The 23,617-nt window shown below is 40.0% G+C and overlaps 1 protein-coding gene across 3 annotated transcripts in view; it reads left to right on the top strand.

The window, feature by feature from the left end:
- COX10 (cytochrome c oxidase assembly factor heme A:farnesyltransferase COX10) overlaps window positions 1–23,617 on the top strand; it is a 142,753-nt gene that overhangs the window by 3,098 nt on the left and 116,038 nt on the right. For 2 of the 3 annotated variants that reach the window (XM_066617091.1, XM_066617093.1), the window contains exons 2-4: window positions 5,159–5,286; window positions 6,532–6,856; window positions 15,165–15,289. In XM_066617091.1, the coding sequence (XP_066473188.1) occupies window positions 5,194–5,286; window positions 6,532–6,856; window positions 15,165–15,289 (543 nt within the window). In that variant the 5' untranslated portion in view covers window positions 5,159–5,193. Of the gene's footprint in view, window positions 1–1,318; window positions 1,340–5,158; window positions 5,287–6,531; window positions 6,857–15,164; window positions 15,290–23,617 lie in introns of those variants that run through there. The other variant, XM_066617092.1, reaches the window with a different exon arrangement.

Consider the following 23,617-nt stretch of genomic DNA (forward strand, 5'->3'; position numbering starts at 1 on the left):
CACTTGATTCAAAAGTATTTCCATAATCACTATAAATAATATTGGAGAAAACGGACATCCCTGTCTCGTTCCTTTTTCTCCTCTGAAAGTTCTCAATTTATTCTAATTCTAGCAGTCTGATTCTTATATATAGCTTTAATCATAGCAATAAACAGAGTTCCTACATCCATCATTTCAAATTGTAAAAACATCAAATTCCAGTTCACATTGTCAAATGCTTTTTGAAAATCTATAAAAAAACATTGCCATTTGCTTATCAGGGTGCATTTCATAATAGTCTAAAAAGTTCAATATATTTTTTCTATTATTTCTAATTTGTTTTCTTGGTAAGAACCCTACTTGGTCTTGATGAATAATGTTTATCAAAACTCTTTTTAATCTTGAAGCTAATATTGTTGCAAAAATTTTATAATCCACATTAAGTAGTGAAATTGGTCTATAATTTTGAATCTCTTCTTGGTCAAGCCCTTCTTTATGTATAACTGTAATAATTGCTTCCTTCCAAGTATCAGGAATGTTATCCTTTTGCTGTATTTCTCCTATCAACTTTTTAAATGATAACATCAACTCTTCTTCAAAACATATATAAAATTCAGCTGGTAATCCATTGGTACCCAGCGATTTCTGATTTTTTTGTTTAGCAATTGGTTCTGAAATCTCACTGATATCAGTTGATTTAAACTTTCTTTTTGTTGCTGCGACATCTTTAATTCATTATTTTTTTGTAAATAATTTCTTTGAATAATGCTTGAGATCCCTTCTTCCATATATAATTTTTCCTAAAAGTTTTTAGCAATATCACTCATATCTTTTACATTCATAATCTTTTTTCCATTTTCATTCTTTAGTATGTCTATATAGGATTTCATTTTCTCTCTCTTTAATTTATAAGCCAACCATTTTCCAGTTTTATTGGCATTTTCAAAAAAGTTTTGTCTAACAAAAGGGGTTACAAATTCCTGAAGGCTTTGAGGTAAATATGGGTCTGGCCTATTTTTTATACATGGATTTGACTCAACATGAATGGCCACTGCAAATGAGAAGGAATGTACTGATCCCTGGAGAAGGGGAAAAATGCATCCTTTTAAAATCAGTTTCAAAAACTGAACAGTCCTTTAACAATAGCTTCATTAATGAGAGAGAGAGGGCAACTGACTGACCATCAATCCTTCTCTCTCCAGGCAACCCCTCCCTTTCCCCTGAGCAAGAAAGAAAAGTGAAAGAAAGGTGATCACCTTGCATTGGTGAAGGGAGGGGCTGAGTGAAGCGCATTTCTAAGCTTGGAGGATGACTGATTGATGGATTTTCATCTTAATGACTCTTATCTTACATCACAAAGGTCAGCAAGACTGTTTTTAATTCACCAGAGCAAAGAAACTTTGTTTTTAAATGGATTTGCTATAGTGCATTTTTTTGCCATCCACCTGAGTGCTTGGAAGGGAACACACATGATTAATGAGGCTCAACCTGTAAAGAGGCAGCATCATTCAGGTATTTTGGGGAGAGTTTAGAGCAGTAAAGGAGAAAGTCATTTACCAAAGGAGCAAATTTTGTGGGTAGGGGTATACTGAGATATGGATGTGGGGAGTTGAGGTTGGATATGAACGTAGAGAATTTTCAAGTTAAGAATAGACATCCTGTATGAATTTGGAAGTAGATGAGAAGGCAAGATTGAGATTTCAGGAGGAATGGTATGTGTTCAGAGAAGTGAATGATTTTATGGCTGCAGAGTTCTGTTGTAGATGAGATCTGAGGGTTGACAACCATGTATATTGATCATGTTATATAGATAAATGCAAGTGTTGACAATCTTAGTAGTTAAGCTAGGATATAACTAAAATGTGAACCAGAGTTTTTGTTAAGGCGTTGGAAAAGGGGACTTGTTTTTTCTGTGATGACTAGGAAAAGGCTGTGTGACGTGGTGATGAATTTAATATGAGGAGCAAAGGAGCAGGAGGAGTCAAACATGCTAACTGGGTAGATGGTATCATTGTCAGTGAATACAGTGTATACTAGGAGATGAATGCATGAACTACAAAACCAGATTGTAGGTACTAAACAAATGGTGTTGGAAAAGGAAATATCAAGGCAGTGTAAGGCAATATTGAAACATTTATAGGTAAACATTTCAACACGGTAATTTGAACTATGAGTGGCTTTAGAATAGTTCCTGCATACCAAGTTTATTGATACCTGACTTCTGTACTCTACGCATTCCAGGTAGCAAAGCAAAGGAAAAATAGTGGTCCTCATAATATTTATGGTTTTCATTTAGCACTTTTCACTGACCTGTTAATGTTCTGGAAAGGAACACAATAAAACTGGGGGTAGTGAAGTGCAGAGATGCAATAACTTGGAATTATTGCAACAGAGTAACCCTGGATTTAGTTCAACATTTTTGATTTTTGGCAACATTGAAACTATTAAAAATCCTTAATATTGGCCTGCAAGCTATTGTTCTGTGATTTTTCCCCCCTAGGATAATGTTTGGTTCCTATAATGAAATAATGTTATAGGTATATCAGCTGGGTGCATTTGATATCAATACGGATTGGGGTGGGGGAATTATGAAATACTTTTTCAGTATACTTTCTCTTCACTTTATCAAAATTTGCTAGTTCTGCCAGTATATGTATTTTTGTAACATATGTTCGGTATACCCTTTTTCCCTGTTTCCTTAAAATAGAGATCTAATAAACAAATGGGCATACCAACGATGACATTGTATACCTTGAAAGGGAATTCAATGGCTATTTGTAGTCTGTTCTATGAAGAAATTAGTAGACTTAAACACACTGAATCTGTGTAAGATTAGACTGTTAATTGCAGGAGAATTTGCTATTTCTTTGTTAAACTCTTATTCTGTAGCACTCTTAGGGCCCAATCCTATGCTGCCCTGGTGCTGTGCAGTACAACAGCACAGCTGTCACTGCAACCTGTGGGGCCAGAGCAGCAGCTGAAGGTCTCCTTGGGGTAAGGGAACATTGATTCCCTAACCCTGGGTAGAGCCCCAGCAACCCTGTTGGATCTGAGTAGACTCTACTCAGATCTGCTCCAACTATTTAGCTGGTGCAGAACATAGGAGACCCATGTCAGGCTCCAAGGCAGTGGAGGGGGATAGGATGTGGCAGCAGCCTCTGCCGCCATCCCCGCCCCCTCATGGGCCTGAGCCACCCTTCAGCCTACTCTTACCTCACCCAGTTTCTTACCTTCCCTTATTCTGAAACACCTTCCTGCAGCTCGGTAGATGCCTTACTGGGAGTGCTTCTCCTGCTGTCGTGGAAGCCTAGTGGTGACTGGCTTTGGCCTCCCTGCTGGTGCCTTCCTCCTCTCTGCCTCTGCAATGTGCTTTACAGCACATTTGTGATGGCCATTGCTTGGGAAGCGCACAAGCAAGCAGCACTGCCAGAGTGGAGGATTGGGCTGCCCTTCTGCTAAACTCTTATTTAGCCCTTCTGCCACATCCCCACATGTTTCACTATACCCCTATTGTTAAATTTGGTGTCATTATTGTTTGGTTTAAAAGACAATCTGCCTTGCTTTTGCAGGACTGTAATAAATGTTAGGGTGGGAGGGCTGACTGCCAATCTGTATCTGAATTCATAGTTGTAGGTTAAAACAATGGTGGGAAAGACATTTATTTGATCTTCAAACGTTCCTTGACAGATTCTGTAATTGTTCTCGTGCTGCCCTTTTGCTTAGTGTTCTTGCTGTCTTTTTAAAAGTCCAGTATCGAAGTGAAATAATTTTTTAACCAACATAATTTTTCAAGAAGAAAGAAGCTTTTACATTTTTGCACCAGTGTCCTTGATCCCTACTTTCAACTGATATGTGGCCAGACTTTTCCCCCCTTGCCATTATGGACTTGTTCTGATTATGGACTTGTTCTGTTCAGCTAAACAGTTGTCTTCTGTTAAGAGATTGTGTCTCTTGGACAAAAAGTAGTGATGCAAATTCATAGGCCTTCTTTATCTGAGTAAATTGTACAGTGATATGAAAAATGTGTTAAGTAATGAAGCTGCTTGTTTCAGGCATAGAAGCCACTTTTTAGTGAGAGTTCAATACAATTGTGGTGTATCGACTTGAGCAACTGAAGCACGTATAGCAGGCTCATAAACATTGCTTCTGTGTTTTCCTTTATTGTCATGAGACCTTTTACTGTGACAATTAAAAATGAAGTTTTATGGTTGTCTTATATCATAGCTAGTAGTTTTTTAAGATCAGTAATAAACACACACATTGCAGCTGGTGCAAAAAACAAAAACAAAAGAAGTGTCTTCCTGATGTGAATGTTCAACTCTGGTGCTGCTTTTATGAGCAATACCTACTTTTAAGTAAATATTCCATCTTGTTGATGCTCATCTAGTTATAAACAGTTTTATAACCAATGGCAATAAGAGGATTGGAAAAGATTAGCTTGATGAGTTGTTTGAAAGGAAACACTGAATGACTTCCCCCTCAGATTTGCAACCATTATGCTGTCTCTCTCCTTCCGCCTTATTCTTTACCTTTATTTTACATCTGTCACCTGCTGAGTAGATGAAGCCTTCAAGCCTGAACATACTCACGAGGGAGGAAGTCCTGTTGGACACAGTAAAACAGACTCCCAAATATACGTTGTGTGAATGTGCCTAAACACACTCACTAGGGCAGTGTTTCTCAAGCTGTGGGTCAGGACCCACTGGATGGGTCACGAGCCAGTTTCAGGTGGGTCCCCATTCATTTCAATATTTTATTTTTCATATATTAGACTTGATGCTACCATGGGATGTGACTGCATTTGGGGAAATGTTACAAACCTGTACTTTTAACAAGCTACTAAGTATATTCTTTTTACAATGATAGTAAATGGGACTTACTCCTGAGTAAGTGTGGGTAGGATTGCAGCCTAGGATTGTTAAAAAATTTTCTGCTTGATGATGTCACTTCCAGTCATGACATCACTTCTGGTGGGTCCTGACAGATTCTTATTCTAAAAAGTGGGTCCCAGTGCTAAATGTGTGAGAACCACTGCACTAGGGAGTAAACCCCATTCATGTAGAGGGACTCATTTTCAAGCAGACGTGCACAGGATTATTCTGTAAAGGTTGGTACAGGGTTTGTTTCTAATCTTGCCTGTAAATACATTCAGCACTGACTTTTGTTTTCTTATTTATAGCAATTTTTTAAGCATTTCAAGAAAAAATACAAGCCATGCAGCAAGTTCCATGCAAGTTCGCATGTTTCTTCAGAATTACCAAAGAAACGGGGTTTACATTTCAGCAATTAAATTTCCTCAAGCGAATGGTAAGCCAATAAATGTGAGATATATCAAAACACAGATTAAAATTATGTATTTGTTGAACAGGCTTCCCCACATGATCATGAGTGCCTTGCGGAAGTGTTTCTGTTTCAACTTTCTTCTTAGATGAACAGGTTGTAAGTGTGGCCAGGAGTGCCATTGCACAGCTTTGACTGTTTTACTAGTTGTAGAACTCTTTTTTTGAAGGAAAAGATCTGGTCGTTGTCATTCATGCCTTGGTCACATCCAGGCTTGAGTATTGTAATGCACTCTGTGTTGGGCTGTCTGAAAGCTGTTTAGAAACTGCAGCTGGTCCAGAACATCTGTTAGGTGCTTAGTGCAGAGATCCTGTTACTCTCTTACTTTTTAATCTTCACTGGCTCCTGATTCATTTCTGGCCACAAGTCAAAATGCTGGTGATTACCTTTAAAGCCTTATAGAATTTGGGCTCAGGGTATCTTAGAGGACTGCCTTCCCTCATAGGACCCTGCATGCTTACTAAGATTGCTATGCCCCTGCTTTGGGTCTCTCCTCTCTTGGAGATGTGATTGACAGTGGCACAGAGCAGGGTTCTTTTGATACCACTATTCAGGTTCTGGAAACCTCCCACTCATGTGGACCTGTAGCTGGGCCACAAATGCATTTTTCTTCTGACACATATTTGACATGAAATTATTTGGGCTGTTTGACTTTCTTGTGCTCTTATGTTTTTCTGCTGTGCTGTTTTATTTTTTAATTATGTAATTGTTGTTTTATGGCTTGTTTTCTTGTTAAATTGTAAATGGCGACATGCATCTATGTTTATTACTTTGCTCATTTTTAAACATTGCTGACTACAACAAGCTCTATGGAACAGAGCAGATTAAAAGCTGAAATATTGTGAATTCACATATTTTTGAAAAATGAACAGCTGAAATGTAGGTTGGTTTAGTAATGATGTATATACAGCAAACAACATTTGCATTTTATACTTTGCAAAATATGAAACAAAATCTTTCTATGACTAAGGAGGATCACTAATTTGAAAATAATATTTTTGTAAAACATGGGAAAAATTCGTGGGAAATCCTTCTGCACAAGCAGTGCTGAAATAAAGCTCTTGTGCAACTTCCATTAAGTTCAGTGAGGCTTGCACTGGAGTACAAGTTGATAGACTGGGCTTATAGAAACCTGCTTGGAAGTAGTTTTAACTGTCTTTTAATTTTAAGTCTTTGCTTTTTTATTTTACAAAAGTTTCTTTTTTCTTCTAGTATATGACTCAGCACAACAAAGTGTTTTGTCAGCGAGCAAAACTGAAGCCAGATTTGCCGTTTCCTCCTTTTCCTGAGGGACAGCATGCAAGTCCAGAAAAAACGGTTATCTGTGAGGTGAAATCGGTTTCACCTCTTCTGCCACCTTTGGCTGAGACTCCAGTGATGGATGAATCTGAAGCAGTAAAATCCACGGCAATTACTGAGGGCGAAGAAGCTGTCATAGGAACTGCATCCAAGGAAGAAAAACAATGGAAAGAGATGAAACTACAGCTGGATGATTTACCAGGCATTTTGGCTCGTTTATCTAAAATCAAACTCACAGGTATTATACATAGAGTTTATTTTTGTAACTTGTTTTAGTATTTGTATTTCTCTCTCTCCCCCCCCCCCTGTAATGCTTCTGTACTGTTCGCATTTACTCTTATTTTTTATGCAATTGATTCTATGTATATGCATTTAGAAGTGCGGGCCACTGAATTCATTTGGGTTACTCCCAAGTAAGTCTGCATGAGATGGGAGACTTAGGGCGCAATCCTGGCCCTTGGATGGGCTGGTGCAAGTCCCTTGTGCCAGCCCAACAGTGTTGCAAAACTGACGTAAAACATTTTCACACATGGCCCAAGCCCCACAGGGTTGGCGGAAATGGTAAACCTGCACTGGCCAAGTCAGGCTGGCGTGGGGGTTTGGGGGGTGTGGGACAGGAAGGAAGGAGTCATTTTGGGGCTGTGGGAGGGTGGGTGGTGGGTAGGCCCGTGGGTGGAGCCTGGGTCCGTCACCTGTGCCAGATCCTAGCTCTGGTCCCAGGCGACCCAAAGTAGCTCTGGACTGCTCAGATTTGCGCCACCTCTTGAGGTGGTGCATATCCGAGTAGCCCCATTGGGGCTGCTGTGGCTTTACCTGGTGAAAGGAGAAGGAATTCTCCTTGCCCCTGGCTGAGCTGCAAATGACCCCAATCCCTCTCTGGATATAAGGCAGGCCAGCCGGCCTCCCCATTCCTGTGCGGGTTAGGATTGGGCTGTTAGACTCTTAACCATTTCATGTAAGGAAATGTAGTATTAGAAAACCATCACTGGCTCTTTCAGTAATCATGGGTCCACTTAATTCATGACTGACTGGCAGCGGGTTTCTAGGATTTCAGACAGGGTCGTCCCCCGTCCCCCCCAACCTGCCTGGAAACCTCAGGAATTGAACCTGAAATCTTCTGATTGCAAAGTGTGTGCTTTACCACTGAGCAATGGCAAATAGGATTGGTCTAAAGGTTCACTCAAGGACTTGGATATCCATTGGATCCACACACATCCTTTTCTTTGAATAGCATGCCACCATATGATCTCACAAATTGCTTTTGAAATAACTATCAGTGTCAGAAATTAATATGTTGTTTGACCATAGTTACGACATTTACATTATACTCTAGTGCAGGGGTGTCCAAAGTTTTTGGCAGGGGGGCCACATGGTCTCTCTGAAACTGTGTCGGGGGCCGTGGAAAAAAAGAACTAATTGACATTTAAAATTTGTATAAATTTACATAAGTTTACATAAATGAATATATTAAAGATGGAATTTATATGAATGAATGAAGGTCTTGCAATAGCTCAAGGCCTATAAAAGGCCTTGCACAAAGCAAGGCTAGCCTTTCCTTTGCTGCAGCTACTGCATCACAGATGTGAAACAACAAACAGTGGAGGGAACCCTCATCCACAGCTCACGTGAGACGTCAAACAGTTGCCCTCACACTGAGAGCAGTTGTGTCGGGCCAGTGTGGGCTCCAACAAAACTCCAGAGGGCCAGAGGCCCATTGGAGACTGGGGGCTCCCTGAGGGCCGCATTGAGAGGCCTCGAGGGCTGCAAGTGGCCCCAGTGCCGGGGTTTGGGCACACCTGCTCTTGTGACAAGTGTTTTCATTGGAAATAGTTGAGATTTGATTTTTAAGCAATCTTGAGCTCTTTTCCTCCAAAATATAGTTTGTGCCTGCTTTCTAGTTAGTTTTTGTGTGTGTTGAAGGAACAGGAAAGTGGAAATATTGCTGGTTTAACAGACAACCTTTTCTCAGTGATACATAGTAACTTTCTTAAGTAGAATTCAGAAACAGCTGGAAAACAGTCATTTATTGAACAGCACTGATAATGGAGTGAGTTTTGACAACTAGGGAGATTATTTGGGTTATTAGTACGTTTGCATTAGGAAGGTACTAGTACCTGTGAGAGCTGCATGATAGAAAGCAGAGGAACAGGTGCCACTTTCCTCATCACTACATCCTCATGCTAGGTATGGCAGCATCTGTTGCAAAATTATCTGTCGAGCAGCTTTCAAAGTTATGTGTTTCCTGCCAAAACAAGAAGGTTGGCAACTCCACATTAGAGCAGCTAGATTGGAGCAGCTATTATTGGGGCTGCTGCAGTTTCCTTGTGTTTCGCAGTGAGAACACTTGGTCTCTGCACTGGGTGAAAACCAGACTGCCTGCCTATGGAGATACAAAAAGGATGTTGGGATAGCAATGAATCAGCAGCTGCAGCAGATATTTCCTTGAGCTTGTATGATCGGTAGGGGTGGGTAAGTGAATGTCCACTATCACCTTGCTGCTCTTTCAGTTGCCATACCTCATTAACATTCCCTCATTGATATCTACATTGGCATGCTTGCCTGTTGGGGAAGGTAATGAAGCTTTTCAGACAGTACTCATCCATCTCATTCAGGAATTTGAAACTGAGCTGTAGTTACTGTTTGTGTTGCTCCATACAGTCAAATGTATGTCTTACAAGGGAAAAAGGATAATGAGAATTTGGGGACCAGTTGCAGTGGCTGCAGTATTTGGTTTTGTATTTGCCTTTTGCTGTCACCAGTATATAATAGGTGTTTCCAACATATGACATCCATTGTCAAGAATCTTCCCCAACTTCCTGTACCATATGTCCTGTGTGAGAGACCCTGGTACTACCTGTTGAGAGAAGCAGGATTATTGAGGCAGTATACAAGAAGTCTTCTGTTGCGGGCAGGAGAGTGAAGAACAACAAGAGATTTTGCATAGCAGCAATATTTCCTTCTCTCTGGTCTGTGTATGTGGAATACCCTGCACTCCAGTTGAAGAAGTGGAATTGAGGTTTCTGTTGGGCATTTGTGTGTGGAGTTCTCAGACAGGCTATCTGTAAGAGTTCAAAGAAGGGAGTGCTGATGTGCCGTTAGACTGCGGTTCTCAGACTTTCAGGGAGAGTTTGAGCCGCTGCAAGTGTGTGCAGGGACCGGGGGGAAGCAACAATTTAGTCTGTAGGATTGCGCCACTTTCGATGGGTGCAGGGACTTGCTGCTACTTACCAAAGCCTACAGCAGCCTCCTGGGGGTTTGGGGAGCCTCTGCCCCAGCCCTCACAGGGCTTCCCATGCTGTGGCAACCCTCAAAATTGCAATCTTGATCACTTCCGGTTTTACGTTCATGAAACTGGAAGTGCTTGCGATTGAGATTTTTACTGACTCTGCAGCATGGGGAGCCCGGTGCAGGCTTGCACAGGGGCTCGCCACACCCCCAGGGGGCTACTGCAGGTTATGCTAAGTGACAGCAGGCTCCTTCACCCCTCCAAATTGATGCGATCCAGCTGATTGTGTCATGCACCTGTTTTCTGAGATCAGGTTTTCTTGCCTGGGTTTTTATACTACTTCTGGTGTTGTATGGTTTACAATAGAGTTAATTAGAATCTTTTGCACCCTTGTGGCTGCAGAAGCAGAGTGGGAGGAGGTGTATGATTTTTTTTTTTAACTCTCCATTTAATTTCATGGAAGCATATTTATGCTACCTCTTCTGTTATGTGACGCTACAGTTTCATTGAGAATGGAACCGATGCCACTCACTTTTGGCATCATTGCCAGTGCTGAATTTATGCTAGCATACTTGATATACCCATATAAGTGTGGCAGTATGCTAGTATGGATCTTCAGTGTTGGCATATTTTTGGGAGTTTAGTATAAAGTGTAAATAAAATGTAAGATTATGCTGTAATGATATACAGTTCATTTTCTTTAGTAAAACACTGGTACAGGATTAATCATGGTTTACCCTCCCAACATTATCCCTTTAAAAGCAGCTGGAATTCTTCTTTTTGCCTGTCAGTCCTGCTACAGTGAGGTGATAGTGGAGGCAAGGAAGGAGTCTTTTTCCACCCCCTGATTTAGCAGTTAAGAGTTCATGGAGCTCTTCCACTGTCAAGGACAGTCCCAAGCATGCTCGGGTATTAGTCAAAGTGCATGTGGAGTTCTGGATTGGGTACTCTAATGGCCGAAGCACTTTGGTTCACATTTAGTATGCATTAACCTTGATAGTATAAACAAAATTAGTTAGTGAAGAGGAGGCTGTCTTGGGTTAAGTGATCCTATAAATAAGCAATGTATTAGTCTAAAGTCAGAATAATGGAAAGTGACCTCCATTTGCGAAGCTGTTGATGGTGGTAGAATCTTAAAGGTAAATATAGTTGCTACAAATAATGGATAATATCACCAACCATGGGCAGATTAGGCCATTATAAGATGTGAACATTTGAGAAGGGTTGGTCATTCTAAAACTTGGGAACATTTATCATGTGTCTTCTGTTCAGGAAATCGACTTATTTATAGCAAGTATTGTAACTTCTGAATAAACCTGAGGAGAGCAATTTTACTCAGTGGAAATTTGCTTTGTTGCTAAAACTTGTCTTCTGTGGATTTACTTAGAGCAGAAATTAGACCTTAAACTGTTAAATCTCATAGCCCTGCCAATAAAAAAAAACTCACTTTGTTTTCTATTATTTGGTTACCTCATATTGTTTGCCAACTCTAATTTTACACTGTTATCATTCTCTTTGATAAGAGTACAGTATAGTTATTCCAGTACGCCTTGCACATTCCACCCAAGGCATTCCATTGGTTTTATAGGCCCTGGATAGGCACTACAGTTCTATATTGAATTATTTTTCTTGTTGCAAGGACAGAAACCAAATAAAGAGTTTGGACAGCAGCATCTCTTCTTTCTCCAAATGTTCAGTGATAAAACATAGTATTACAATCTGTTTTATTTTTAGGATTGCTTTTTAGTTCCTTCAGGAACTGTTACCAACATTTGTTTCAGATTACTGTTAAATGAAAGAGGATATTTAAGAACATGGCCTCCTTGTAGTGTTCATGCTTTAACTTTTAATGAAATGTACACGAACCTCTGCCAAACAAATCTAAGTTTACTAAATAAACACATTGGTGAGTTTGTACTACCACCATCACTTTTATTCAAATAACAAAGTGTGAGGGTTTAAGGAGAGAAACATTAATGTAAGTGCTTTGAAGCTTGCTCGCTTTCCTTGAGGATATATTAAAAGTTACAGTGATGTGATTAAAGTGCCACTAAATTAAACACGCTGTTCTAAAATGATAGAAGCTAGAAAAAGTAGCTATGCAAGGTAAGCACTTAAAAGTTATGCATGGTGTGAAGAGGGAGAAGTTTCTGTTCTTCTCTCTCAAAATTAGAACCAGGGGTCAGCCAGTGAAAATGATTGGCTGGTGATTTAGGACTGACAAAAAGAGGTGGTACTTCATACAGCACATACTTAGTTTATGATAGTGGTTCCCAAACTCTCCAGGAGTTTCAACCTTTTTCATTTCATGGCACACTGGCAAGGTGTTTGCTTATGCTCCTCTTTCTACTGTAACAAGTGGAATTCTGGTTTAGCAGTCAGAGGGTGGATGAAGGGACTGATTGTAAAACATGGCAGCCACATTCTTTCGTTCTGCCACTAGAACTATTAAAAAGGTCAGGAAAATGTCCAAGCTGTGATCTGATATCCTAAGTGTAACAAAACTGTCCTGAGGTGGTTGACACCATAATCTCCAAGTGTAGGGTGGTAGATGTGGGTTGCAAAGACTTTCTGTGTAAAGAAATCAGTAGATATATTACACAAAAATATCTTTTATGTAAAAAAAATATATATAAAAACTATAAAATACAAATAAAACTATAAAATAGACAATAAAAGCCAAGCAGCAGCAGTGATTAAAAACCATCAGTTAAAACATTAATTACTAAAAAGCAGCCATGATACCCTCTTACCAGGCTTTAAAGGCTTTCTGGAATAAAACAAAGAGAGGGATGTTATCGCAATGTTTCAAAAACATTGAAGCACTATGGTTCACAAAGTGCTTTACAGAGAATCAAATAAAAATCAAATAAGAAAGTGAGCTTATGAAAGCTAGGTACATGATGCTTTAATTTCCTCCATCTTTTCCTCTATATCAGGGGTCCCCAACCCCCGGACCGGTTCCGGTCCGTGGCCTGTTAGGAAGTGGGCTGCACAGCAGGAGGTGAGCAGCAGACAAGTGAGTGAAGCTGTCATGGTCCAGGTGTAGCCTCAGACCCCAACTTACTCCCAAGATCGGCCTCAGGAGATGTAGTGGGAGGAGGACGAGAGAACACAGAGGGCGGCTGTCGGGGAGTGAGTTCCAGCCACCCTGCACCTCACCTAGCCCTACCACTCTGGCAGGGAAGTGCTGGGGAACCCCTGGGCCTTCTAGGCAGTCAGCGGCTGATGATACCAGAGGCAGGCGACTTGGTGGGCCAGCACCAGCTATGAACACGCGGCCCCTGCCTGCTCCGATCAGGGGGAGATTGGCTTGGGGACCTGCTGTCTGCCGGCGACACAAGGTGGGAAGCCTCCCCAATGCCGCAGATGACAGAAGGCACATGCCATCAAGGCAGGCAGGGAGGGAGCAGGCTGGCTGGGGGGGGGGAGACATGCTACGAGGGAGCAAGGAGGTGCTGCTAACCACTAGGAAAAGGGAACTGGGGCCCCTTTATGACCCACCAGAGAGGAAGGGGTGCAGCCAAAAGAGGCTGACCAGTCCCTTAAAGCCTGGAGGAACAGTGATGAGCAGGCCGTATGGGGAGGCAGGAGGCTGTGAAGCTAACAGCCACCTGTCTGGGACCCACCTCAGGGTTGTAACCCCTGGAGGGATGAAAACAAGGTGACAAACCCCCTACCCCCAAAGTCTAGTCTGAGGTCCCCCAGCGGCCTTACCCTGCCAAGGTCCCCCTGGAGAGTGCTTGGGAAACCCCCTTCTTCCCAGCCGTTTGCGAGGGCAGTCGCCCAATGATCTCCCACCTCCTCCTCCTGGGCCATGGAAAAATTGTCTTCCACAAAACCGGTCCCTGGTGCCAAAAAGGTTGGGGACCACTGCTCTAGGCATCGAGGACTAAATAGTATTTGGGAGAATTGTGTAAAATAACCCACTGTGATAACATCCCTCTGTTCTCCACAAATCGGACTTGTCTAAATACACGTCTCAGGTTTCCTAAACACATTCCTCATAAGAAAATGCTTGTGCTCGGGCTTTGGGTCACCAGGATTCAGAAATTCTAGAGGTGTGAAATACAGAACTTACTATGTGAAATGCAGGTCCCAGAATATGTTCTCCCAATATTATTTACTTGTCCTGGAACAGATCACTGTATTCTGCAGTAGCTGTTGCCATTGAACCAGTCTTCAAGGGATGAAGCATGTTGAATGCTAATATCATTTACAGTAGCCAAGTCTGAAAGTTACAAAGGCCCAAGTGTAGGCTTGGTTGACCAAAATATATTTAAAACATGTCTTAGCCAAGACTCTGATGCTACACCTGACAACAAGAACTTTGTTATGAGTGTGGGATATTGGGCAAACTTACAGAAATAGGCATTCCAGTTGCATAAGAGAATGTGCTGTAGCTACTTTTAATGAGAAACTAATAAGTTGCAGTGAAATGACTGGCTGAAATTAATCTGAAGAAATCAATGCAAACTTTAATTAGAACGCTGGCCATGGTTTGTTAGAATTTTTTTGAGGGTCATTGTAATGATAATGTGATACCAATTGCTCCTTCTCTCGTCTTCTATAAATGAGTTGGTGTTATGCTGTAGTAAATGAGTTTAAAGTAGTCTCTCTGATAAGTTTAATTAAAACTTCTTGTTGGAATGTAAAAGAAGTCATTTGCTCTTGCTAATGGAAGCCCAGATGTTCTAACAAAGTTTTTAAAATATTTAAGTATGCAGCAATATATGTAAATTTATAATTCTTTCTGCTTGTCCTTTTGCTGCTGTTCTCCATCTTTAACTTACTTTTTTTACTTAGATCTGAAAATTTCCTTCAGGATTCATTGTACTTCTTTTAACCTTCATATAGCTAGAAGGGAAAATAAGAGAACTGGACCATCACGTATTGTTCAGTTCTTTGTAAACATAGGACTGATAATGGCTATTCACCTGACTTTAAACCTACTGTAGTGAAAGTGCTCTTGCTCAACTGGAGAGGTGTTTTTTTAAACTCGTATTTGCTGAATTACCTACACTTGGCATCCTATTTTTGCACTCACGTACACCTGCTATAGTCTCTGGTCAGGGAAGAGGAAGCTTCTCTTCTCAAGTTTCTCTACAGCCTCCTGTTTTAACTGGGAGATGGAAGAAGTGGGGGCCCTAAATCTCTTAATGTTACCACAAAGAGAGGATTGTGCAGAACTGGGTAACACAGAAATCTGTATCTATGACAGATTTTGTTTTTATAATGTGGTCAGCATAGTGGTGTTAACTGCAAAAGCAGAAGTGATTTGCTAGTCTGTTTGTACTACAGTGTCATGTTTATTTTGCAGCCCTGGTTGTTGGTACTGCCTCCGCTGGATTTGCAATGGCACCAGTGCCATTCGACTTAACCTGTTTCCTGCTTGCCTCTGTTGGGACGGGTCTCTCTTCATGTGCTGCTAATTCCATCAACCAGGTTGGTGCTTCATCATTAGCTTGTTGTCGTTACACGGTGTTATAAATACGTAGAGCTACCCTTTAAGTCAGAGTATTTCTTTTATGCTTTGATAAACCAAATATGAATGTCTGGTATAGCATTTTTGCTTGTGTAAATGAATTGAGACAGTATTCAGTCCTTGTCATAATAGTATTATACTTGATGGTATCTTAAGTGTGTGCTGTTGAAAAGGTTTGAATGGCAAGGTGGTTGAACTGGAGTCAGTTCTCCTGGGCAGAGTTCTCAAGTCTGCTATGATCATATGTCTGTATAAACTTTCCTTTCATTGTATAATGTGACCAGTACATTGATTTCAATAACTCTGGGAAAGACTTTAAAAATCACACCATTTCCTTGTGTTCTTTTCGAGAAAGATAGCTTTATACCACATATGTGGAAACACTAAACCGAAGGTCTTTAACAGTTAGCGATCTAAATGCAAGCAGTCAGTTTGCATGATTTCTTTAATATTTACTTTACCATCTGGATTGGATACTGTTATTAAACTGGTCTTTTCATGAAAAGCACCTGGGATGGAAAGATCTTGAGTAACTTGTTTTCCTAATACATACTGGCATGATAGAAATGAAATGTGTATACTTGAATTTTTCTCAGTTTACCTTTTAAATGACGTCGTCTTGCAGAACTCAGAATACTCCAAACTCAAAAAGGCATCTGATAATTTGGCAAAAAAAAAGTTTAAAAGAGGAAACAAACCAGTGCACACATAACCGTTTCTTTTTTGAAGCGCCAAGCCCCATAGACTATATTTGAACTAATGAGTATAAAGAACAGTTAGTGGGTTCCATGGACACCCAACAAAAGGTGCAATCTCAAATGGCATTTTGTCTTTTACCTGTGGTGTCTATTTACTTGCAACTTGCAAGTATGCCAACTCCAACCTTTGTGATTTGTGATGAAATGCAGAGAGTGGACATAGGTTTCCAGAGCAAGTGGCAGCTGCGTAGGCAGGAGACCTTAAGGTGAGATCCACCAAAGACCAGAACAAAGACTATATTGAACTCAAGGTGTGTGTGTGGGGGGGGGGGTAGTGTAAAGTTAGGTGTATTGAGAGTGGGAAAGAAATTCAGATAACTTGCCCTTTTCTGTGATATTGGAGCCATAAGAAAACAAACAGAAAAAAAAATGGAAATCTCACTCAACTGTGCATCTCCATAGGCTAACAATTTTTCCCTTTGCTATTAGTTACTTTCTCTAACCTGCTTTTAATTTAACTGAACACTCATTTTAGACTTGTAAATCTGTTTTCTGATCTGCAAAACTGAAAATCAAAGTTTTTGTAGTTCTGTCAGACTCTTATGTGGAAAGAATATCCTTTTTTAGAGTTATTAGATGTTAACCTTTGATTTATGATACTGCCATGCAGATAAAACATGTTGTTTACAACAAAATCTGCAATGTAGAAATGTTAAATGCATGTACCTCATAGAAGTCAAGTGCATTCTTCTGAGAGTGTGGAATGGTTCAAAGTGGGAGAAAGTTGTAAAGATGAAAGCAGGATGTTTAAAATGGTTTGAATTTAGTAGCTGAAAGATAAATGGCTGCAGTTGGGTTTGAATGATTGTACCTTGAAAAGGAAGCAGATGGGATTGCATATCTTGTACTCAGTGTATAAATCCTACAGCAGAAAATTAAAGCAAATATTGGTTGCAAAGTAAAAGAACAAATAAAAGAGAGTGGGTATTAACGTGTGTGTGTTGGAGGGGATGATCAGTCTGGATCATCCCCTCCAAGACACAATATACACAATATACAATTCCCCTGGAATTGTATATTCCCCTGAAATACAATATACAACACACAATATACAATTCCCCTGGAATTATATTGAACATCTGCAATAACTACTTTTAGCACTTGCTGTATACAGTACAAGGTTTATTAATTTTTTGTTCTTAGTATGAACATTCTTTTCCAGTAATTTTTTTAAAAGTAAGAACCGAAGAGGGATGGTTTTTGTGGGACTTATGATCAGTTCAGACTTCCTAGTTTTGCGTTCATTGGTGATTTCTTGGTCTCAGTACATGTGAAAATGCAAGGAGTGTAAACACCTTTTGCATATTTAGTGATGAGATTTTCATGTGTAGTGATTTTTCTTCTGGTATGAAGAAGCTTCACTATCAACCCCAGTGGGGGGGGGGGGGGGCTTATAGTATATAAAGTTATACAGTTTGATAGAGTGAATCTTCTTGGGTTGTGTTAACAGTCTGCTGAACTTTTCCAAATGTAGTTGAGACAAAGGGAGACTATTAAGCGCATGCTCATTCTTGGTTTTGTCCTTGGCCACCTGCCAGACATAGAAAGAGAGAGATCAGAGTCATAGAGGCTCCCAATCTGGTTTTGGTTTTTGGTGGGAAGGATGCCAGCAAAGTAAGAAACCAGTGAAGACTGAAGGGACTGTCCTATTGACCACAAGCTGTATCAATCAGTACGGATGTGAACAGAGCAAACACAGTCTGTGCAACTAACCTCATTGCATGAATAAGTAGGGAATAGTTCAGTCTGCTTGCTCCTGGTTCATGTTCATGGGAGGAGCTTGACTTTCACAGTCATCTTCCTATGCCTCCTTTTCAAAGTCCATCTTGCACATCTAAGAGGTATGGGTTTAGGACAAGTTTTGAGCAATGACAGACATCTAAATAACGTATTTTAGTTCAGAGAAGCACTCTTAAGTTAGCTGCTTAAGAGAAGTCTAAGCAATATGTTGTGGTTCCATAGAGTGCTTTTTCTCCTGTATGTGTCAGGGCGAGGCCCCTTTCAGCTGCCTGGAATTTTTTGAAATGAGCATAGAATGCAGAGGCAATCAGCTTGACTTCTGTATAGCTCATTTGAGATTAACACCTGATGCATCTCTGTCTGTCTTCCTCTGAAGTTCCTTTTGTTTTGACTGAGCAGACGACCTGCAGCAGGCGGCACTTCCTTTCATCTGCCTCTGATGATCAAAAGATTGTCAAGTGGTGGTTATTAAAACCTGGTGTTTAAACTCTGGAGTACAAGGCTGTCAGTGTCGGAGACAGCCGATGATGTAATTTACAGTACATAATATATATATGGGAAGTGCAACACTGGAAGTCTATCTTTGTGCTCCAAAACGTTCTGATATATGTTGCTTTGATATTTTAACTGCTTGGCAACCTTCGTTAGTGGTTACTGTGAAGATCATAACTTATGACTAGTCAGATGAATCATAATTGCAACTCTGCAATATCGAGTGAGCATGAAGAAATTCTCAGTATTGAGCAGGAATGGCTCAGCCGATGATGGTATATTTCATGTACAGTGAAAATGATGAGCACTTAGAGACCCAACCTCCGCAAGAACTATAAATTTTAAATGCAGAGATCATCTTTCCAAAGCATAAATTATTTGACCTGTGGCTGAAACTTGATAAAGGATCTTGGGAATAATGTTATAAATTAGTGTGTACCATTGTTAGGCGAGCATTTCAGATTATAAGCATATCCAATGGTGAATATGGAGCATGAGGAAATCACAAAGGGGAAGAAAACACACCTTTTTCTAGCCCTGTACTGTGTTATATACATTATATTCCTAACTGAATGAGCTGATGGACTTAAATAAAAAAAGATACCAACTAACAAGCAGTGGTTATGTTTTCCTTTTTGAGAAACTGTCCTCTCTTCCTTCTCCAATGCTCGGGTTTCATGCAGGCTCCGGAAATCATCTCAGAATTCTGTCTACTGAGAATTTCACTTTGTATCCAATGAAGTGGATTGTAGTCTGCAAAAGCTTGTGCTACAATAAATATGTTAATCTTTAAGGTGCCAGAAGACAGTTGTTTTTTGTTTTTTTTAAATCTTGTGATTTCTAGCTTCTGCTTTAAAAATTAAAAATGGAGCCTTTCCAGTCATTGGTGTGGCGTGTGAAATGGGTAATGTATCTGTAAGAACTCTGTGCCACACATATTGCTTTGCCCTATAGTGTGTGTAAAACACAGTGTGTTCTTTTTGTGATGTGTTCAATTAAGGGTGCTCATGAACTAAACTTTTTTTAAGTACCGTATTTTTCGCTCCATAAGACGCACTTCCCCCCCCAAAAAAGTGGGGGGGAAAGTGTGTGCGTCTTACGGAGTGAATACTACAAAAAAGAGTGCACGTTGGGGACCTTAATGAAGGGGGATCTTCATGCCAGTGTATGATCCCATTCACCCTAATAAAGGGAGGGATCTTCATGCCAGTTTATGAACCCATTCACTCTAATAAAGGGGGGGATCTTCATGCCAGTTTATGATCCCATTCACCCTAAGAAGGGGGGGATCTTCATGCCAGTTTATGCTCACATTCAAAAAATGTCATTCAAAAAATGTGGCATTAGCAATGCCTTAGATGGAAGTGAAGACAGTATCTTATATGAAGACAGCAAAGAAAGTGATATCAGTGATTGTGAACAAATGAGCTTCATAAATTCTGACTCTAGCAATGATGAGTTCTTGGGGTTTCCAGAAAACTAGAGTACTCAAACCTTTAAGTCTCTCCATTTGTTAATGACAGTGATAATGTTTCTTAATGCCACTGTTGACTGCTGTTCACTTTACATGGTTCAAATGTTATTCTGTTATAGTTTATTAAATATTTTATTACATTATTTGGTTCAGAATATTTTTTTTCCTGTTTTCCTCCTCTAAAAAATAGGTGCGTCTTATGGTCAGGTGCGTCTTATGGAGCGAAAAATACGGTGCTTAGTTTTAAAACAGTGGGCTATTTTTAAACAAAGGTGTTGATGCTAAAGCTTCCACAATATCTTATGAGAGTTTCCTGATATTTTTTCCTTTCATCCAGCGATGTAAAGTGAAGACTGTATCATAATTCTCTTTTATTTATATAAGCAATTGGGGTATATGCACAAGGGGGATATGCTGCTATATCATTATAAAAACAGGATATGTGAGCTTGCTGCAGATGCCCTTGAAAAAAGTGTAGACCAGAGTTACTTCCTGCATTAGTTTGGAAACTTGAACTATCAAGCCCTCTGTGGGTGCGCACAAGCAAACGCATGCATGCACGTGATTGTGTGTTTACTCTTGCTCTTTCCCATAACAGTTCCTTCTAATTTTAAGAAAAATCTTTAGTAATAAGAAAAATATAAATTTTGTTATTTCAAAATAATAATGGGTCACTATAACATTAGAATATCAGCTTTATCCACCAATGAATGCTGCCCGTCTTTTGTCCAGTAATGCATCAAACACCTTTTTAATTTCACGATTCCAGTTCTTAAAATGGACCACTGGCTTTCATACCACTGGCTTTCATATTCATACTATAATTATAGATTTCTGATTTTTATGGAAACCTCCGTAGTTTAGCACAAGCGAAAGGTGCACCGGGCCCACATGTTCCCTTTTCCACTGTCCACTTCCCACTGCGTGTGTCTCTTGAGAGGGGAGTTCTGGAGAGGAACACTTGGTATCTGTCATTCAAACCTGGATTTGGTATTTCTAAACTAGGGTATGATCCTGACTTCATATCGTATTTTATATGTAGATGGATTACACCAAAGGTCCTGGATTTGGATGTTACTTGCAGTGTAGGTTAACCATGATGCATGTGTCATGCATACGGGTGGGAAAGCTTGGGCTTGGAGCATCTTGGACTCATGTTTATGATCCAACGTGCTTGTTAGATTGTCTAAGGGCCCAATACTATGCTTTCCCAGAGCCAATGCTGGGTGCCATAAACATACAGTAAAGCATGTTTATAGCACCAGAAGAACAAGGAGCACTGGCACTAGGAGACTGACACCAGAGGAGTGCCTGTGGTAAGGTGCTCTACTGGGCAATGGTGTGGGGTTTCTGGGTGGGAGGGGGCAGGGGAGGAACCGGGCCGGGAAGGGGTTGGGACTGGCAGAGCAGGGCTCAGCCGAATTATATGCTCTGTGTTGGGCTGAAAAGCCCAACATGGAGCTCCTCCAGTCTGTGTTGGCTAAATAGCAGACCCAGACTGGAGAAGACCCATTGCGGCCCCTGCATCCTTACTTGGGGGAAAAGAACGCCAAGAGACTTCCAGGGGTGCCGCTGGATGCAGTGTTAGTAGTTTTGCTATCACTGCACCCGCCAGATTCACTGGCTTGAGGATTGGGCTGTAAACCAGGCTATTGTGTAGGGGGCTTCCTGTGGGTGCTTTTCTTCACTCATGGGTTTTATATTCAGAAATTATACAGTGTGTGAGCCAGTAGGTCATAGATCTGCAACAGCTTGACTGTTTCTGAAGCATAATGTTTTTGCACCTACTGGTAATATTTGTAAGATGCGGATTCTTCCATTACATTGCTCGCACAAGTTAATGAGTGAGAAAAGCAGCTCAAGGTAGTTTGTGAATTCAATTGTTGCACTTCTCAAACAAATGTATCTTTATGACTTTGTCATGGCATATATTCCCAAATTAGGTTTACAGCTAAGGTTAAGCTATATTCTCTCCAGATGTGTTTTGAAGCTGTGGGAAACTAGCATGTTGTCAATTTACTATTTTTTTTTAATTTGGGGAAGTTGGGGAGAGAGGAAACAACTTACCTTTATGATTGATCTCCAGGAAAGCTTCAGCTGTCGTGCTCTCTTTAGATGCAGTGCCAGTTTTTCCCTGGAAGCATTGATGACTAGAAGAACAAAGGTATATCAAAGGTCTGCAGTGATGGAATGTAGAGATAGCATCGGACAAAGAGAAGACTTAGTAGTTAATAAGATTTATTTGCCTGTGTAATCTGCAGTAGCACTACATTCCAAAATACTTATCTCTTAAAACACAAGAATGATTAAGTTTCATTCTCTCGTTTGTAGGAGCTAAATAGCTGCCTGAACTGTTTCAGATTAAGGCAATGTGTGTTAAAAGAAAAAAAGTTGAGGTTTAATATTGTAGCATGTGGCATAATAAAATATTAGTACAAAATCTCTCATTCATAACTGATATGAGGTCTTCCCAAACATTGACTACCCTTAGAAGAGTAACCATTCTAGATAGATTAACCATCCTAGATAGAATATTTGGGTTCAACTTGAAAATTCTCTGGGTCCCTGAAAAAGCTTTACTTCTTCAAGGCAAACATAGCTTATGCATCAGATGATTTTGCAATAAATTTGTAGTATCATCGTAGACATTTTCAATTGACTTTTTTTAATGTTTGTTTTGTTCTAGAGCCTCTAGTTATTTCTTTATGCCTCTGTTTTCCTATTTTGTTTCTGATTATTTTGATTCCTTGTTTTAATATTATTGAAGAGACCTTCCAGTCCCTTCATTGCGACTGAAAGATGAGATAGGGTGAGAAAGATGATTTTGAAATAAATTATTACAGTCCACAAATTGATTTAAATTGTAGTAAAAAAAAAAATTCAATCCCCAGACTTGTTTGCCATTGATTATCATAATTACAGCAAATAATCCCAACACATTTAAGTGTTAAGTGTTAAGTGCAATTTACTAGCCAAATAGTGTCTGGTAATGAAAACACATTTTGGTAAATACAGAGTTTTTGGAAAAAAAAAACAAAACTGAAACAGGCTGGCTGTTTGGCTAGTGAATGAAATATCAAATGGAATACATAACACTACTGTTCAGTGGTCCTTGCTATCAGCAAATGATTATGTGTTACTAGGCTTCCCACAGGTGGTAGTTACTAGAATTAGTAACACCGAAGGTTTCTAGTCTTTGTGCTGTGAAGTATATCTTTGAACATGGGAACACAGCCTCCTGCATGCTGTCATTATAACTAATGCTAACATGCTGTGTTGGCTGATCAAGCTGTTCTTCACAAGAATTAAAAACTTTGTGTGATATAGCAATGTTTTTCTGTTGTTGTGATGAAAAAGCAATTATGTATATCCTATAGGTTGGACCCTTGATCACATCACCAGAAGAGAGTTGAAGGCAATTGATGCCAGTGTTGCTGAACTAGTATTTTTGATAACACAATCCTAATGTTATGAAAATGAGAATATCCAAATGTTGCTTCTTTCAGACCATACAGTTTTGTGTATGTAAATATTTTAAACTAACCTGTTTCTCTTTTTGTATTCATATAGCAGAGCTGTTTTTGTCGGCCAGATAAATGGATGTTTGTGTGTAAGTGTAATGTTCAAGTGTTATACATCCTTGAAATATCACAGGCAAAATGTCTGTCTACTGTCTATCTTCTGTACAGCATCTTGTTTCTTGTTGCAGTTGAGATTTATGTTGATCTTACCAACAGACACATCGCAGTCCATTTTAGCTTTTCACTTTTTTCCCCCCAGAAAGCTGACTGAATGGACTTGGTATCAACTGCTCTTTTAGTTTT

Source organism: Tiliqua scincoides, chromosome 2 (assembly GCF_035046505.1).
Source record: "Tiliqua scincoides isolate rTilSci1 chromosome 2, rTilSci1.hap2, whole genome shotgun sequence".
NCBI lineage: Eukaryota > Metazoa > Chordata > Lepidosauria > Squamata > Scincidae > Tiliqua > Tiliqua scincoides.